Source organism: Palaemon carinicauda, chromosome 6 (genome assembly GCF_036898095.1).
Source record: "Palaemon carinicauda isolate YSFRI2023 chromosome 6, ASM3689809v2, whole genome shotgun sequence".
Classification (NCBI taxonomy): Eukaryota; Metazoa; Arthropoda; class Malacostraca; order Decapoda; family Palaemonidae; genus Palaemon; species Palaemon carinicauda.
The window spans coordinates 168,104,191-168,124,122 of record NC_090730.1 but is presented as its reverse complement, the minus strand read 5'-3'; the positions used below and the strand labels follow the sequence as shown (position 1 = coordinate 168,124,122).

General features: G+C 35.5%; 1 protein-coding gene across 1 annotated transcript; it reads left to right on the top strand.

The window, feature by feature from the left end:
- The first annotated feature begins 996 nt into the window (after positions 1–996).
- On the top strand, positions 997–13,754 carry LOC137642278 (uncharacterized). The gene is made up of 12 exons (XM_068374806.1): positions 997–1,229; positions 3,847–4,022; positions 4,518–4,607; positions 5,201–5,419; positions 8,000–8,177; positions 8,643–8,755; positions 9,150–9,390; positions 9,612–9,745; positions 10,018–10,142; positions 11,190–11,392; positions 11,547–11,756; positions 13,565–13,754. The coding sequence occupies exons 1-12, from the start codon at positions 1,208–1,210 to the stop codon at positions 13,657–13,659; spliced, it is 1,806 nt and encodes a 601-aa protein (XP_068230907.1). The 5' UTR covers positions 997–1,207; the 3' UTR covers positions 13,660–13,754.
- The last annotated feature ends 6,178 nt before the right edge of the window (positions 13,755–19,932 follow it).

The window sequence follows — 19,932 nt, the reverse complement described above, 5'->3', positions numbered from 1 at the left end:
CTAATTGAGTTTCAAAATTAGCTCAGCCGTGACTCACACTATCGAATATAGGACCAAAATCACCTTCCATTAATGTTCTCTAGTTAAAGGTATTTAAAAATTAACTTGGAAATATATTTCATGATGCTTATGGTTATCATGTTATATGAAAACGGGATTTGGTGTCTAGGAGAGAGAGAGAGAGAGAGAGAGAGAGAGAGAGAGAGAGGTGGTTGGGAATCGGTGTAGGCCTATGTGTGAAGCGCTGATCTGCAAGGTTAAAAAAAATTCTCTATTCATGTATTAGAAAAACGGGATTTGATGTCTAGGAGAGAGAGAGAGAGAGAGAGAGAGAGAGAGAGAGAGAGAGAGTTGGCAATCAGTGTAGGCCTATGTGTGAAGCGCTGATTTGAAAGTTTAGAAAATTTCTCTATTCAAACAAATAATTCTTATGTTATGTTTTGTCTTTTTGTATTCCATAGCTTTGTGTATTTCCATATATGTGTTTCTGTGTGTTAAATCATGTGTTAATTACAGTGACGATGTGACCAAAGACCTATTAATTTTTACTTTTTTAGACACAATTCTTTTTCTACCAAAAGACTCACTAAGACTATATTTACTCTGATATTCTTACACAAATATCTCTTATTTAAGTTTCTATTACTTCTGACGAATCTAAGACAACATAAAATTGCTAATTATTATTTTGTTAAATGTGAGACTTCGATCTATAGGCCTATTCTGCTATTTTGCTATTTGAAATCTCTTCCTTCTCAGAATTAAAAGTCAAAACACACTATTTGGATTTCTCTATCTTCCAATTTATATCAAAAGAGAAATGTAACTTTTTATCCATATTAGATTTTGTACCAATTGTTGGAATGGCTATTTTAATTTGTTTATGTTTATATTATGTAGGCCTATTCTTTATGCGATTCTACTGTACATCTACTTTATCTTTCTAGCTCGAGTGAACATATTAAGATATTTTTATATCCCTTGTTTTTACTGTCAATTTATTGTTTTTCCAACTTTCAGATAAACTAAAAAGTGAATATTTCCGCTTCCACTACTCTCCACCTAGCCTTCGTTCCATCCTATTCCATCTTCCATCATATAATTATTCCATCCATGCTGGGCTCTTGAGACCCGGTGTTTGGGAGGAGCCTTCGGTCAACTTTCGCCATCTACCGGGAGATTCTTCAACTTTACTTACACTGCCGTCATGGCTTTCAAAAAATTCTTCAGTGAGTTCTTTATTTTGGTTTCTTATCTTGCAGAGTTTAGGTAATGCTTATAACTTCTTTGTTTCATTGCTTGAATAATGTCTATTTTCAGGTTTCAAACATCCATCCACTAGTTTACTATAACTGTAGGCTTAAATGCAATCTATTATTTTAAGTAAGATATACTGAATATCTGTAACTGTTAATATTGTTCTAATATTATAAAAAAAAATTCGACACCCTTTTAAACTAGATCAAAATCACCCGTTTAAACTAAATTAAAATCAACAATCTGATAAGGAAGAGAAAATATTTCTTTATATTTCGACTTTGTTGCAAAAATATACAATATTTCCTAAAAATTTAGTTAATTTTACTTTTCTTATTCATTTGCCCGTTCTTATATGAATATAAGTACACAATAACATCTCACATATGGTATTTTTATCCTTCGATCTCGCTAAATTGTTCATCCCATTAAATATTTTTCTCAAGAAGGGAAAACGGCAGAAACTAAAGATTTTTGTTATTATGTTAAGAATAAATGCTGATTTAGCAAGCATGCCTGGTTCTTATAGCTTAGAAATCCGTTAAGCAATTTGTAAAATATTTTATGAAGGAAACAAGGCTTCAAATAACTCATATCATTAAAGATTTGATATTTATATCAGGACTGAGTTACCTTATCAATGTATGTACTGTTTTCCTTTCTTGGGAAGCTTTTTTATTTTATATAGGCCTACATTTTCGCGGAACTCCTGCGTCCGGAGGGCGAGTGTAGGCCTAATAGATCTAGCAGTACAATTATTATCTTTAAATATCTAAGTTTTAGAACAAGAAATAACTACGTAATCAATGTAAGTGTTCTCCTTTCTTGCGATTCTTCTGAATTTTCTATAGGCCTACATTTTCGCGTAACTCCTGCGTCTGGAGGGTAGACTTAATTATGGACTCTTGAAACCTGAAAATACTTCTTCAGTAGGGTTGGTCACTATGTAAATATGTCTTTCCAACTTGATTCTTCTTTTTTACAACACACAAAAATTTTCAACCGTAGGCCTATTCGTCATTTCACGATTTCAAGCTTCTTTCACCTCATCTTTTCTACGGTTATTTTTAGAACAATTTTAAGTTAATGATCTCGTGGATTTAGTCTCTTTTTATAGTTTATATATGAAAGATTTATTTTAATGTTACTGTTCTTAAAATATTTTATTGAAATTATTAAAATTAAGATTATTATTTTTGAAATTATTAAAATTAAGATTATCATTTTTGAAATTATTAAAATTAAGATTATTATTTTTGAAATTATTAAAATTAAGATTATTACTTTTGAAATTATTAAAATTAAGATTATTACTTTTGAAATTATTAAAATTAAGATTATTATTTTTGAAATTATTAAAATTAAGATTATTATTTTTGAAATTATTAAAATTAAGATTATTATTTTTGAAATTATTAGATTTATTATTTTGGAAATTAGAAAAAAAATATTCCCCAGGTTGTAATCATTACATATTGAAAACAATGGAAAAATCCAGATCAAGGGAAATTTTACTTATTATTTCAAGTGTCAGTTTAACATGTAATTATAAACTTAATTTATCTCGTTGTAAAATTTGTGTGATCACCGGCTCAAACTCGTTAGTTCCTTTAGTAGCTGGAACCTTTCCATCCTTGTGAGCTAAGGATGGGTTTTTGGGGAGCCTATAAGTCTACCTGCTGAGTCATCAGCAGCCGTTTCCTGGCCCTCCCTGGTCCTAGGTTGGGTGGAGAGGGGGCTTGGGCGTTGATCATATGTATATATGGACAGTCTGCAGGGTATTGTCCTACTAGCTAGGGCAATGCCAATGTCCCTTGCCTCTGCCATTCATGAGTGGCCTTTAAACCTTTAAATACCTAAGCAACTTGTTGACAACTTCACTGTATTTCTAATGTATTAAATGTATTGACTGTATTAAATCCCATACTTATCTAAATCCAGATTTATAAATTTTCTCATGCAAATCATACTGTCTTTCACTTATAGTTTTTAAATGGCTAAATAGGCCTAGTTCATTTCTAAGAAAATGTTATCGATTCATTAGGCCTATATACACCAGATAAATTATTAAGAATATTGAAAAATCTATGGATGCGATTTCCAAGTGATATCCATGGTGTGAATTTGCTCGAAGTTCAAGCCAACCGACATAATGTTTTAGTTGTGTGGAATTTTAAGATATGTGCAGATATTCCCGTCTCTCATATGGCTAAGAGTAGCTTTTAAAATGGTGGCCACTAAAGACTTCTTTATATATATTTCTCTCATATTATCTATATTATTATTATTTATATTGTTATTGTTGTTGTTGTTGTTGTTTAAACCTGATAGTAACCTCCTTTTCTTAATACCCTTTTCAAAGTTATCTGTTCAGTCTCCAATTTTTGTTTAGTAATATTCATATAGATTTAATTCTATAGACGATTTATGATTTATTGTCTTTATCTGATTTAGTTATTTGATTTTATTACTCTTTATTTTTCACTTTGTAAATACTCAAAAAATCCAATTAAAGGTAACGTCGTTGTGAAAAAAAAATTAAATGATAAAAATAGTGAAAATTATCTCAGATATATTATCAATTTCCAGTTCTGAGCGAACTCTTAAGCCTACTAGGCGTCATCTGGGCTCGCGTCTCCCTCGACTTTTCAAATGTGACGTCACCTGAGCACATCCGGGCTCTTGAGGACTTCACCATCTACGCCTTCCTCGCCCATCCGTCGACGAGCACCTTCACGCTAAAACTGAACTCGAGGGCTATGCAAGTAACTCTTTGGGTCTTTTTTACAGTTGTTGGTGTTTTTTGCAACACCACTTGCAATTAGTGTACAGCCTCTATATTATATTCTATATTACAGCATTGTAAACGTTATAGTGTGTAGTACGTTGACAATGCTTCTAGAAGGCTAAGATCACTAGGTACAACACCAATTGCTCTGACTGCAGAGTCTCTACAACGTTTAAAACCATTTTTATTTTTAATGTTTTGATACAGATTTGCTTTTAAAAGCTACCAGTAAACAGTACTGAATGCTGAAAAATCACAATTGTTTTTGTATTTCTGTTAGGCAGAGATATGTAGGCTACATGAAACCAAGCCTTTTTCTACCATTTTAATCTGCTAATATATTTTGTTAAATATGAGCAATATTTCGGGATTATTATATTCTAAACTGATCATCTAAATGTAGCTTCCATCTCACTTTTTATTGTCATTATCATTTATTTATTTATTTATTTATTTTATCTTTTTTTGCAAGGGAATGTCCCATCTAGTTGAGCAACATGGAACACAGTCTAGTAATGACACAAGCCAAGAAGAGAATACATTACTCATTACGGACAAGAAGGTAAGCTCGTAATGTTCTGAAAAAGTCAATCTTAATAATGTAGTGTTATAAAAGTTCTGTAGGGTACAATTTGCTTAAATTAAGAAACAGGAATATTATTATTATTACTTGCTAAGCTACAATCCTAGTTGGAAAATCAAGATGCTATGAGCCCAGGTGCCCCATTATTATTATTATTATTATTATTATTATTATTATTATTATTATTATTATTACTTGCTAAGCTACAACCCTAGTTGGAAAAGCAGGATGCTATAAGTTCAGGGGCCCCATTATTATTATTATTATTATTATTATTATTATTATTGCTTGCTTAGTTACACCCCTAGTTGGAAAAGCAGGATGCTATAAACCCAGGTGCCACGACATGGAAAATAGCCCAGTGAGGAAAGGAAACAAGGAGAAATAAAATATTTTAAGAACACTAACAACATTAAAGTAAATCTTTCATAAATAAACTACAAAAAAATACATGTCAACCTGCTCAACATGAAAACATTTACTGCAAGTTAGGTTATTTTAAAAAACAAATGAATATAGAGACCACTATTTAGACCTAACTACCGTACATACAAACCAACATCATCTTCCAGGAACCTTCAGTGATTCCAGCCTTAACGGAGGAGCAGATTCGCGCTCGCGTTCCAAACGTGAGCGACGAGGCTCTAGAAGTCCTAAAAGTAATCTTCAGCGGCCAGTTTTCCGGTCCTCTGACCCTATCCCCATCTGACGAAGAGTTCGACGATGCCATCAAGATAATGTACGCTCTTAGGACTGGCTGGGATCCTAATCATGTAGATCCTGATCCAAAAGTAAGTCTCGATTAGCTTAACCATTTTAAGTTTGCCTTGGCAAGGCTGAGCAGCTTACCCATGTTAGGTTTGCTTGGTAAGGCTGAGCAGCGTACTCATATTAGGTTTGCCATGGTGAGGGTGAGCAACTTACCCATTTTAGGTTTGCCTTGGTGAGGCTGAGCAGCTTACCCATTTTAGGTTTGCCATGGTGAGGCTGAGCAGCTTACCCATTTTAGGTTTGCCTTGGTGAGGCTGAGCAGCTTACCCATGTTAGGTTTGCCTTGGTGAGGCTGAGCAGCTTACCCATGTTAGGTTTGCCTTGGTAAGGCTGAGCAGCTTACCCATGTTAGGTTTGCCTTGGTAAGGCTGAGCAGCTTTCCCATTTTAGGTTTGACTTGGTAAGGCTGAGCAGTTTACCCATTTTAGGTTTGTCTTAGTGATGCTGTGCAGCTTACCCATGTTAGGTTTGCCTTGGTGAGGCTGAGCAGCTTACCCATTTTAGGTTTGTCTTGGTGAGGCTCTGCACTTACCCATGTTAGGTTTGCCTTGGTGAGGGTGAGCAGCTTACGCATTTTAGGTTTGTCTTGGTGAGGCTGTGCATCTTACCCATTTTAGGTTTGCCTTGGTAAGGCTGAGCAGCTTACCCATTTTAGGTTTGCCTTGGTAAGGCTGAGCAGCTTACCCATTCTAGGTTTGCCTTGGTAAGGCTGAGCAGCTTACCCATGTTAGGTTTGCCTTGGTGAGGCAGAGCTGCTTACCCATATTGGGTTTGCCTTGGTAAGGCTGAGCAGCTTACCCATTTTAGGTTTGCCTTGGTGAGGCTGAGCAGCTTACCCATATTAGGTTTGCCTTGGTAAGGGTGAGCAGCTTACCCATTTTAGGTTTGCCTTGGTGAGGCTGGGCATCTTACCCATTTCAGGTTTGCCTTGGTAAGGCTGAGCAGCTTACCCATTTTAGGTTTGCCTTGGTGAGGCTGAGCAGCGTACCCATTTTAGGTTTGCCTTGGTAAGGCTGAGCACCTTACCCATTTTAGGTTTGCCTTGGTAAGGCTGAGCACCTTACCCATTTTAGGTTTGCCTTGGTGAGGCTGAGCAGCTTACCCATATTAGTTTTGCCTTGGTGAGGCTGAGCAGCTTACCCATTTTAGGTTTGCCTTGGTGAGGCTGAACAGCTTACCATTTTAGGTTTGCCTTGGTGAGGCTGAGCAGCTTACCCATGTTAGGTTTGCCTTGGTGAGGCTGAGCAGCTTACCCATGTTAGGTTTGCCTTGGTTAGGCTGAGCAGCTTACCCATGTTAGGTTTGCCTTGGTGAGGCTGAGCAGCTTACCCATGTTAGGTTTGCCTTGGTGAGGCTGAGCAGCTTACCATTTTAGGTTTGCCTTGGTGAGGCTGAGCAGCTTACCCATGTTAGGTTTGCCTTGGTGAGGCTGAGCAGCTTACCCATGTTAGGTTTGCCTTGGTGAGGCTGAGCAGCTTACCCATGTTAAGTTTGCCTTGGGGAGGCTGAGCAGCTTACCCATGTTAGGTTTGCCTTGGTAAGGCTGAGCAGCTTACCATTTTAGGTTTGCCTTGGTGAGGGTGAGCAGCTTACCCATTTTAAGTTTGCCTTTACAAGGCTAAGGAAGGACTCTCTCTCTCTCTCTCTCTCTCTCTCTCTCTCTCTCTCTCTCTGATATTAGAAAAACCTGTTCAAGCTTGCATTTGCATGTTTCATAGTGTTGAAGTTTTTATGCCATCGTTATACTCAACTGTTTGTATAAAAGCTTGTGATGTCGTGTTAATAAAGTAGTCATGTCCAGCCTGCCTTTCTGTTGAGACCTAGTCACAGTCTGCCACATGATTTACCTTGGTAAGACTATGGAGTCCCTTTTCTTCCTCCCTCTCGTTTTCTTTATCTTTATCTTTATCTTTTACTCTCCATTATTAATGGTTTAGTCATTATCCAAAATAATAAAGGACTGGGTAGTATATTAAATAAATTGTTGATGAGCAATTTTGACTAAGGGTGCTATGTAGTTTTCTCACACAAGAAACACCTGAATTTGAATTCTATCTGTCAAACGAGCATCTGAGACTTATCAAATCTTTAATTTAAGATTACACCTTTAGACCCTCTAAGGATAAAGAGTATGCTGGTAAATAGCTATTTCTTAATTGGAAATGGATGGGATATATATATATATATATATATATATATATGTATATATATATATATATATATATATATATATATATATATATGCACACATATATATATATATATATATATATATATATATATATATATATATATATATATATATATATATATATATATATACACACACACACACACACACACACATATATATATATATATATATATATATATATATATCACTCTAAGTATATAGTAATTAATTACTTCATTCATCCATTGATAGATTAACTAATTAATTGATTCAATCATTGAAGGATTGTTTAATTGATTGATTAATTTTCTGATGAATTGGGTGATTTATTCGGATTTTAAGAAGCCCAAAAAGTTAAACAAATCATTGACTATAATAATTTTACTCGCAACGATACCAACATGTACATTTTGAGTTTTTTTTTCAGATATTACCAATCGAAAAGTGGAAATTCCCACAAGAGTTGGAGGCGTATTTTCTCCAGTTAACGAAAGAGGAAGAAATTTCAGGTCGACAGTTTTACAGTCCATCCTCGCCACTCCACGTAGCTCCAGAGCATTTGAAACACATGATGTCCACTTCATTCACCCTTCCTAGGAACCATGGTACGAATTTCAGCATTCACTTAGATGTTAGAAAAAGAAATTTTGAAAATTTCATTTTAGTTTTACTACGACGTATTAGAATTTTTACAGAAATATGTATGGAATAAAATAGTACTGTTCCATGCAGAAAGTTAAGCCACCCCTTTCCAGGATTTATCATTGGGTTTTGTTATCCTTTCTACTCCATAATTGTTTTTTTTTCTAGGGTAGTTATTACTTATTAATTCAAACGGCAAAAATCTTGAAAAACAACTATTTTTCAATGAAAAACTCAACCATTTTTTTTTCAAGTAGCTAAAATATCCAATATATATAACAAACCAAAACTGTCCTAACAGAATCATGTATGTTCACTTTATAGAATAACCACCAAAACAGACTTTTTTGCAGAAGTAATTAATGCTGTAATTCTCCCTTAGAATTGATTTATAAATATTAATTTTCTTTATCGTTTTTCTCAATCAGATTCATCCGGGATACATAAACTGTCAGTTGCTCTTTATCTCACAAAGAAATTCGACTCCTTTGGTCTGATGGTGGTCGACCACATATTCTCCGCCACGGAATATTTTTTCTGGGTAAGCTCACAACTGTGGGTAAGCTGCTTATCCGCGGCACTGTTTACCCACGTTATTCTACCTCTGTACGGAGGGTAGATTTCTCCTTGTTGCACTTTGACGTAGAATTCCTACCCCAGTGTTGAACCAAATGGGCCAAAATCTATGTATAAAAACTTATACATGATTCATTTTAAACTATGAAAACTATTTTCTGCTGTCTCATAACTTTGCACTTGATAATACATTGGCTCCCTGAAAAAAATGCATTTCCTTTGATAGAGCGTCATCATGTTTTGTCGGAGAGTTGTGGAAATATATATATATATATATATATATATATATATATATATATATATATATATATATATACTGTAAGTACTCCAAACTTGTGTTTATTTTTCCTACTCGCCAGTTTGACCAAGAGCTACAGGGAGTGAATGTCATTGGCATTCTGGCAGGATCCAACTGGGGGACTCCCCAGGACAAGCCCGTTATCATAGGGGCTCATTACGACACAGTACCAGACACCCCTGGACTGGATGACAACGGTTCCGGGTTGGCGGCATTGGTAGAAGCCGCTCGGGTTCTCTCTTCCAGCGGATGTTCCTATGGCCACTCCATCTTCTTTGTTGCCTTTGATTTGGAGGAAGTTGGTAAGTTGTTCCTTTGTTTTTGATGATATTAATTTTAAGTAATGTAGTAAGAGGACACTTATGAAATATCATTATTACTGTATAGCATTAGTAGTCACTATGTCAAATTTCATTCAGTCGCAATATTTTCACTATTTCTTGGTATTTGAACCGCCATGATGAACTTCCCGAGTAAAATTTCCAATATAAAATTTCCATTTTCTTCCTTCTGTTTACTGTAGGCACTCAGGGCTCCCTCATGTTTGTTAAGGATTACCTCGTGAAATCAATCATAAAAGAATTCGGCATCGAAGAAGTAACAGGAGCTTTCATCCTGGATTGCATTTCAAACTGGGATCCAAATCCAGATAGTCAGGTGAGGATGGACTTGATAGACATTTGAACACCATTGCAATGCATAAAATATTTGTTTCTCTTTTTGATCTAGCTATTGTCAGACCATTGAAGGGCTAAATTATGAAAATTATTAAGGAACCTTGACCTAGAAAAATGAAAACTGGAGTAATCTTAAGAGTTAGTAGGTCTTAGGAAATGTACATGCAATGGTACTAGGAGATAAAATTCATAAAAATACCTTGATAATTAATTTCAGTGTAATTTACTTGAAAGCATCCAATTCTGCTACAGGATTTCCCAGGCCCGTGGGCAGCTTATCTCCCCAGTGTTAATGAGAGTATGGTTGAACATAATTACACCGGAGATTTCACTGCCATCCTTTACAGGAAAGAAGTGGACTCTCACTTAGCCATGACGTAAGTGGAATTTTCCTTCTTTGAACAATGTTGTTGTAGATTCCCTAGCCCTTGTGCCCAAGCACAGGTTCTTGAACAAAACTTCATTCTTAGTTTAACAATACTAATAGTCATCCTCATTCATAGCCCAGGAGAATTAGTAAGCAGACATTCAATGTGTTTGTTACGACAGATCAGCGAAGAAAATTGATTGTCTTCAACATCCGTTTATAGTGGCATATCTTAAATCACAGAAAAGGCAATTATGGCAGATATATAATCAGGATTGATTGTCATAAATATTTGGGGAGTCACTTTCAATGTCTCTTATGAATGTAAGTACTTGCACAGAGCAATCATCTTATTTCTCCAATTGTTACTAAAAGGGCTGAAAGTTAAGTCTACTATATAAGGAGATTCAATTAAATTTGTGTTTACCATTATGCGCTATATGGACTTTCCTGTGTTTTTTTTTTTTATATAATTCTCTCTTGTCCATTACATTATAAATTTGAAAATCTGCTTTCAGATAAATTATTTCAGGGGAAGTTGCAGAGTAGAAGAAAATAACATGCAGGAGAATGAATAGGAGAATGATGCACATCTAGAAAATGCTAATGCAAGGTTGAGATTTCTTGTGGAAATAACTCTTGAGGGTGCAAAAAAGGCAATTAAGAGTTTGAAAAAGGATTGATTTATGTATTTTATGTCATGTATGGGTTTTGTCCAAGGCAGCTACAATCTCCCCTAAATTTCCTTGTGTATGCAAATGAATCCACCAGAAATAAATTCGAAATTAGACACCAGTAATTAACTGCAATAAGATAGAGGATTTGTCGTCATTTCCAAATGAGAGTGGAAAATTAAAGGGATTACAAGGTAGCTTTCTTTAACTCAAAAACGATTCAAAGTCCAGCATAGTTTTTTTTAACTCATAAGCAATTCAACGTCCAACATAGTTTTCTTTAACTCAAACGATCCAACACCCAGCATAGTTTTCTTTAACTCATAAGAGATTCATCTAACATAGTTTTCTTTCTCGTAAATGATTCAACATCCTTTCCCCAGATTAAATCGCTTTTACCATGGACTGGGTCACCCAAAATACAGGATGGAGTTAATGGGTCTAGAAGAACTGGGTGCCAAGGTACCGAACATATCGGTCTTGAGGAACCACTTCGACTTCATCCGTTCAGATCATGTCCGTTTCTGGTACCCGAATGATACAAGTTATGAGAAGACAATTCCAGCCGTCCTTGTCACTGATATGGGTAAGAAATGAGATCCAATTGTAGATTCCATCATGAATAATGTGGGCAGTATATCATGGGGGTCTAAAGGTTATCTGAATATTTCTGAAAACTGGACAAAGGCAGCCTAATGTTAGTTTATGGATTGAATATACAAACGAATCTGTCTTACTAGGTCCATACCGTGGCTACATGAGAGAGTGCTACCACAAGTTCTGTGACAGCAAAGAAGAAGGGCTGCAGGACATGGGAATGGTGACGAAAGTGACGCAGGCGGTTGTATGGGCAGTTGCAGAACTGGCAGAAGGAAATTGTGGTCCAAGGGGACGACTCTCCATAAAAACTCTCTTCAGCCTGATGGGGTCATCTGACAGACAAGAACCTGGTAAGCACTTTTTATTAGGAAGTTGAATGATTTAAATTTTAAGTATAATTCTTATTGAAGTTAAAAGAAATCTTAAGACGTATTGAAGCAAACAAGTGAAATTTGTTCATATTTATATTGAATGTAGTTCATTCTTTTTGTGGATTATACTTACTTTTATGGTAGTCGGAGTACAGAAATCAGCAACCCCTCACTGCCCAAAATACAAAAGAATTAAAATTGGGTTTCATTCAAACAATTAAGAACTGAGCTATTAAGGAGACATCAAATTTAATACAAACTATAAAGATATAGTGATGATTACAGTGGGCTTTTGTGTTATTCATATTTTCAAAATTTTTGGCTGCTTAAATTTTACAGTTGAATTTATAATGATGGATCTTTTTTTCTCAGAATTTTGTAGAAATTACCCTTTTCACCAACGATCTCAGAGAATTCACAGAAAAGGTTTCGAAGTTGTACTATCTAAATATAAAGGTTCTTCAAATAGCAAGATATTTAGCGTTAACATTTTCAATATATGAAGACATCATCTCTTTGTGTATACTTATTCTCTAATCATTCCCAATTAGATGTTAATGTAAGCATACGAAAGAGCGAAAGATAAAGGGGAAAAGAAAATCATCAAAAGGTATCAGAAACTAACTGGCGAACTCTAAGGGCCCATGCCCTCAGGCAGCAATTCAGCTAGAATAAATATTCACTGATTTGAATGAAACCATTCAGACAGAGAACTAAAGATGTCAGTAGGGTCATCATCGTCATCTCCTCCTATGTTTATTGACGCAAAGGGCCCTGGTTAGATTTCGCCAGCCGTCGCTATCTAGAGCTTTTAAATCAATACTTCTCCATTCATCATCTCCTACTTCACGTTTCATAGTCCTCAGTCTCATTGAGGAATTTAATTTAGGCTTTAACTCCCTCCTGCCTGGTATTGCTGAATCCCTGTCTATTTAGTCTAAGGCGACAACTTCAGGTGCAGCAGGAATGAGTTGAAGCTTGAATTTGAAATACTTTGATTCCAATTAGATCATTCCAGCCAGTGTCTTTAGATCTCCATGAAAAGTCTCATTGGAATTCGTGTGTTTTTAATTCAAGCTTCAGCTGGCACCTGCTGAATCACCGTGTTAGTAAGTGTAGTCAGCCTAAAATGGGTATTCAGCAGTTGAGGCTGAAACTTTAATAAGGAATACATTGATTCCAATGAAACTGCTCTTAGTAGTGTCTTCAGAACATTGTGTATTTTAATTCCTGCTCTAGTCTTCTACGCTTACACCTAACGACTCATTGCCTATGTGGAAGTTGCCAGTCTAATGCAGCAATTTGGCTGGTGAAGGCTGAAGTTTGCAGAAGCTCAAGTTAGGTATACACTGATTCCAATAAGACCGTTCCATCCAATGTCTTCACTCTTCAGATCCCTGTGTGAAAAGTTTCACTGGAATTGACTTATTAGGAATTCCAGCTGCAGCCTGCTCCTACCTACACTGGCCGAATCCCAGCCTGTATGGACACAGCTAGCCCAAAGTATCAATTCTGCAGTCACAAGCATGAGTGGGGTGATTCTTAAATCAGAAATATATTGATTCCATTGAGACCATTCCAACCAATGGCTTTAGATATCTTTGTAAATTGTATTACTCGTATTGATGTAATTTGAATTCCATCTGCATGTACCAAATTGTCTCCAGTGAGAACACAGCCTTGGGCATGGAAAATGGTTAATTCATCTTAGAATTTAATGGTTAAGAAGTCAATGTTATGATTGCTGATTTTTGTATTAATGTATTATTCTTTCTCTCTTTCAATAGGGGAAGGCATGACCATAGACTCTGTGCAGACAGCCATGGAGATCCTTCACTTCTTAGGACTTTTGCCGTCACTGGCATCTCAAAAAGATACATGAAGAAATCAGCGTTGCACGTATTTGTAGCATATATTTCTTTAAATTGTATGTTGTGATGTGATGAATTTTGTAGCGTTTGAGGAATATTTATTATTTTCCAAGTTTTATTTTTCTACACTGGAGTGCTTCATATATATATTGTTTTCCAAGTTTTATTTTTCTACACTGGACTGCTTCATATATATATTGTTTTCCAAGTTTTATTTTTCTACACTGGAGTGATTCGTATATAGTTTTACAATACCGTCCAAAATCTGAAATGGTGTTCTGATGAAAGTATTAGTCTATATATATGTATATATGGATGAAAATATCTGAATTATGGTAGCACGAGAGAAGAGAGGAGTCGCAGAATTGGTGCTGCGAGGAAGCTAGCGAGATGTGTCGTGTGCAAAAAGGGTGAACGCTGTAGAGATGAACTGTTTACGCAGGAAATGAGGTATAATTGGCAGTATGAGAAATATAGAGATATGTAATATCAGTCATAAACAGGATTACATCAAGCTCAAAGTGTGTTGAGATGGTTTGGCCATGCGGAGAGGATGGAAGATTGGGGAAGTGAGAAAGGTATACAATTCGGACTTTTTAAAAGGCAGTATTATAGGAAGGGTTGGATAGATGGTGTAAAGGGTTTTAAAATGTAGGTTGAAAGGAAATGTTGGATAGATTGTGTAAAAGGTTTTAAAGGGTAGGTTGAAATGAATTGGTTGGATAGATTGTGTTAAAAGTTTTAAAAGGTAGGGTGAAAGAAAGGGTTGGATAGATTGTGTTAAAAGTTTTAAAAGGAAGGGGGAAAGAAAGGGTTGGATAGATTGTGATAAAAGTTTTAAAAGGTAGGTTGAAAGGAAGGGTTGGATAGATTGTGTTAAAAGTTTTAAAAGGTAGGGTGAAAGAAAGGGTTGGATAGATTGTGTTAAAAGTTTTAAAAGGTAGGTTGAAAGGAAGGGTTGGATAGATTGTGTTAAAAGTTTTAAAAGGTAGGTTGAAAGGAAGGGTTGGATAGATTGTGTTAAAAGTTTTAAAAGGTAGGGTGAAAGAAAGGGTTGGATAGATGGTGTAAAAAGTTTTAAAGGGTAGGTTGAAAGGAAATGTTGGATAGATTGTGTAAAAAGTTTTAAAGGGTAGGGTGAAAGGAAATGTTGGATAGATGGTGTAAAATGTTTTAAAAAGAAGGGTGAAAGACAGACCAATGAAGAGTTAGACAAATGGTGTGAAAGGTATACCGAAGGAGACTCAACATCTAGGAAGTAACATAGTTCGAGCAAGATTGCAGCAAATTGTTCTGTGTATGTTAGTGGGTTAAATGCGCTGCTAATGAGCTACATGAAACTGCCAATTTTACGGAATTTTTTTCACAAATTTAACCTTTCAGTGGTTTTATATATATATATATATATATATATATATATATATATATATATATATATATATATACATTTATATATATATATATATATATATACATTTATATATATATATATATATATATATATATATATATTTATATATATATATATATATATATATTTTATATATATATATAAATTTATTTATATATATATATATATATATATATATATATATATATATATATATATATATATATATATATATATGTGTGTGTGTGTGTGTGTGTGTGTGTCCAAGTATTCTGAGACAAAAGGAGTATAGAGAAAAGATATTCTAATGGAAGCTAATCTAGTAGAACATCGTTTTATAATTAAATTTCCGTTTTTTTCCTACAGCAAAAGGACAAATCCTAGTACAAATCTATGCTCTTGAAACAACCGACATATTCATAACAATAAGAAAAAAAATCCTTTCACAGAAAATAAAATAAAATCCTAATTTGCCTTAGGCCTATGTGTTAATATTTAGGATATCCCATCCTGCTGGTCAGGAGAGAGCCTTAGTAACTTATGTCTCCTTAACTAAATGTTGACTAAATTAAAACCCATAGATTTTAAATTGCACACTTGCAATTGTCTTTCTACCGATGAAATTTACTTATTTCACCAAGAACCTTTTCTCAGGTAAAAAATGCACTATTTATTTTACAATTTAAAGTGAACGTATCTTAACAACACACTAGACTCATAAAGTAGTATAAGCAAAGCTGCATGTAAAATTATAAGCTATATAATTATACGCGTTTTTCTACTTGTTAAACGCTGAAGAAAGAATTTTGAAATTTAATTGTGTATGGGAAATGGTTGTTGACCATGGGAAAGCTTAGATAGCGTAGTTATTTAGCATGTGTGAAATTAATAAATAGAATATACCAATTTATTTGCGTTTTCCTCAAACTCGATCGTTTCTTTGGTTGCTGCAACCTCACCGTCTTTGTGAGCTAAGGATGGTGCTTTTAGGGGAGCCAATAAGGCTATCTGCTGAGTCATCAGCAGCCATTGCCTGGCCCTCCTTGGTCCTAGCTTGGGTGGAGAGGGGCCTTGGGGGCTGATCATACGTATATATGTTCAGTCTCTAGGGCATTGTCCCTTGCCTCTGCCATTCACGAGTGGCCTTTAAACCTTTAAGTCATCAAGGAAAAATGTAACGGGACAGAGATGTGTGTAATATGTGTTTTTCAAAAACCAGAACGAAATTGCTAATAATAATTCCTTTTGTCCAAGAAATCACATTGAATGACATCGAAATATTTCCGAGAGAGCATTAATAAAAGCAATGTCTATAGACCGTGAATAAAAGTATAGCTAACAGGCTTTTAGTATGATGAATAAAACAGAAGATACAGAAAACCAACATGTAGTACTCACCGCACTGCAATGTACACTACTTGTGCCTTGTTAAACTCTGATTGGCGTTCAATTTGGACAAGAGGAAGGTAAGTTTGCACTCGTATGTATAGAGATCACGAAAGCTGACACGTGATGAGCATAGAATATGTATTCTAGCCACGAAAAGAAAAATGAAAAGACTCGATTGGAGTTAGTAGCATACTTTCGTCCACTAGGGACATCAACAGACTCTACAGTGAGAATTCATGAATTCATATACAAAGACATCATACGTTTATATATATATTTCCCTTTTAGTCTCATCCGTTGCCATAAAATACAATGGCATGATTCGCAATGTTTAGGCCTATAGAGATATAACCTATAGACCTTGGGACTTGTCTGTTCGGACTAACTCAATTCCAACCAGCGGAGGTATGAGGGAGCAACCTTCAAAAGCAGCATATTTTATCAACAAACAAATGTTCCCTAATTGGACGTCGTCCCATGAGTACCTCTCAATAATAATAATAAAAAAAAAATGAATTTGCAGGACCGAGAAGGACCGGGGTTAGGACTACATTGAGACCTGGTTCGGACTCTCTCCTTGTCATCTTGTCCAAGGTCTATAGACCTTGATCTTGTCCGTGCCAACCTGTATTTTACTTTCACTCCGTATAATCTAACGTTATTCTCATATCTGTCGGGGAGTATAGAGCCTGTAGTCTGTAGTGCTGGGCAATCTACAATCAATCATCATATGAAGAAACTACCAATTCAATAACCAGTTCTTCGTTCTTGGTTCCGACTGTTGTAGGACGAAGCAGAGCGACGCACCATGGGGGGTCCCTGGGATATGCTATAGGGTCCTTGGAGTCTCAGACTGAGACACCGCTCGATTTAGTCTGGCGCCTTCTTGGGACAGAGAGGGTTTTAACCTTTTCAAGTCGCATCGTAGCTAGCACTCCCTGAATGACAATGCAATTCGTTTCAACAGCGATAAAAAATGAAAAAAGGAATGTTCTGGGGGAACACTATATATGAAAGTGTTTTATCTATAATTAATTCATAAAAATGTTATTTTATCGCATCAATTCACTATATATGGCATTTTAGTATCATAAAATTTATGCTGATTTTTTTTTTTATCTTATTTCTGTTAAAATTACAAGGCAATGTAATCGTTTATTAACTGTCAGGAGCATTTACGTCACTCTTTGCATCAGCTAGTTTTTCTTAGATGAATTAAGTTGCTTGACGTCTATGGCAGGCCATATAACCCATGTTCTCAAACGTTGGGGCGTGTAAAAGCCTTTGTGCCAGTCTTAGGGTTAAGTTGCCTTACTCGATAGTACAAATAGGAACAACTTTTGTTTATATCTAATATGTTCACCTGGTAGCCTAATAAGATTATTTGTTTGTGAATTAATTTCTGGTTATTAATTGTATGATGCATGAATATCTCTCTCTCTCTCTCTCTCTCTCTCTCTCTCTCTCTCTCTCTCTCTCTCTCTCTCTCTCTCTCTCTCTCTCTCTCAGAGAATATATAAAAGTGTTTTGCATTCAATTGTCTTACTTCTTTCTTGAAAACGAAAAAAGAGAGAAGAATAAGTTTGAAGACGGGGAGAAAATTTCGAGAAGAGACAAATGCAGAGATAAACTTGGAACTCGGAGAACATGTCTATAAAGAGGAAAAATGCTGCTAAAAACACATTGCTGTACTAACATTGTTGTAGCTGGAGAAGATATCATTAGGCCGAGGTTCCAACGAAAGACAACACTTAGAAAGGTAAATGATATTCACAGAGAGAACAAATCTATAGATACCAAATTTATTTGAATGCATTTGCCATTTATTTACTGCATTGGCGTTAATAGTTTGTTCCAGTTATATAACTGGAAGACTTTTACAGCCTTAAAATACCACAAGTTTAAAGTATTATTATTTTCTCTCTTTTTTTTCATCCTAATATAACATTGATATTTAACCAAACTGTTTAAATGGGAAATATATGTTCTGTGTTTAAGTTTTTTTTTTTTTGTGGTGGCCGATGGGTTAACGTCCCTGACTGGTGAACGCTAGACTGGGGTTCGAGTCACGCTCAACCTCGTTAGAGTCTTTGGTCGCTGCAATCTCACCACCCTAGTAAGCTAAGGATTGGAGGTTAGGGGGAGCCTAAAGGTATATCTGTCGAGTCATCAGCAGCCATTGCCTGGTCCTCGTTAGTCCTAGCTTGGGTGGAGAGGGGGCTATGGCGCTGATCATATGGCATTGTCCTGCTTGACATGGCAATGTCACTGCCTTTTGGCCCTGCCATTCATGAGCGGCCTTTAAACTTCTAAACTATCCCTAAAAGGATTGCTTGTGAAATGTTACCTCGACACCCCGCCATGTATTTAAGTAACCAACTATGGCGATGATCTGTTTCATAACAGCTAAAAAAAAAAAAAAATAAAAAATAAAACGGTGGTGGCCAGTCGTTGGTCTATCGTCTACGCTCCTCGAATTACATTAAGGAGACATTTCGTATTTTTTCATAATCTTTGATAAACATTTTTGTTTCTTTTGATATTTAAATTATCTAAGTTTACTTTGAATCAAAATTAATCAAGTCTCAGGCCTCCATGGGTAATTAAAACTACCACTAGTGAGTTATTGGGTCCTTTGACTGGTCAGGCAGTACCACATTGGATCCTTCTCTCTGGTTACAGTTCATTTTTCCTTTGCCTACACATATACCGAATAGTCTGGCCTGTTCTTTACATATTCTCCTCTATCCTCATACACCTGACAACACTGAGATTACCAAACAATTCTTTTCTCAGGGGGTTAACAAATGCACTGTAATTGTTCAGTGGCTACTTTCCTCTTGGTAAGGGTAGAAGAGACTCTTCAGCTATGGTAAGCAGCTCTTCTAGGAGAAGGACACTCCAAAATCAAACCATTGTTCTCTAGTCTTGGGTAGTGTCATAGCCTCTGTACCATGGTCTTCCGCTGTCTTGGGTTAGAGTTCTCTTGCTTGAGGGTACACTCGGGCACACTATTCAATCTTATTTCTCTTCCTCTTATTTCGTTGACGTTATTATAGTTTATATATGAAATATTTATCTTAATTGTTGTTACTGTTCTTAAATATTTTATTTTAATTGTTAATTAATTCTCTTATTTCCTTATTTCATTTCCTCACTGGGAAGCTATTTTCCCTGTTGGAGCCCTTGGGCTTACTGCATCTTGCTTTTCCAACTAGGGTTATAGCTTAGCAAGTAATAATAATAATGATATTATTATTATTATTATTATTATCATTATTATTACTAGCCAAGCTACAACCCTAGTTGGAAAAGCAAGATGCTATAAGCCCAAGGGCTCCAACAGGGAAAAATAGCCCAGTGAGGAAAGGAAATAGGGAAATAAATAAATGATGAGAATAAATTAACATTATATCATTTTAAAAACAGTAACAGCGTCAAAACAGATATGTCCTACATAATAATAATAATAACAACAATAATAATAATAATAATAATAATAATA

Bases quoted from the DNA above. Each gene is read 5' to 3' on its own strand.
- LOC137642278 (XM_068374806.1), top strand. From the start codon at position 1,208: ATGGCTTTCAAAAAATTCTTCA. The intron at 4,023-4,517 runs GTAACTCTTTGG...TTTTTTTGCAAG, and splicing joins TGAACTCGAGGGCTATGCAA to GGAATGTCCCATCTAGTTGA. The intron at 9,746-10,017 runs GTGAGGATGGAC...ATTCTGCTACAG, and splicing joins ATCCAAATCCAGATAGTCAG to GATTTCCCAGGCCCGTGGGC.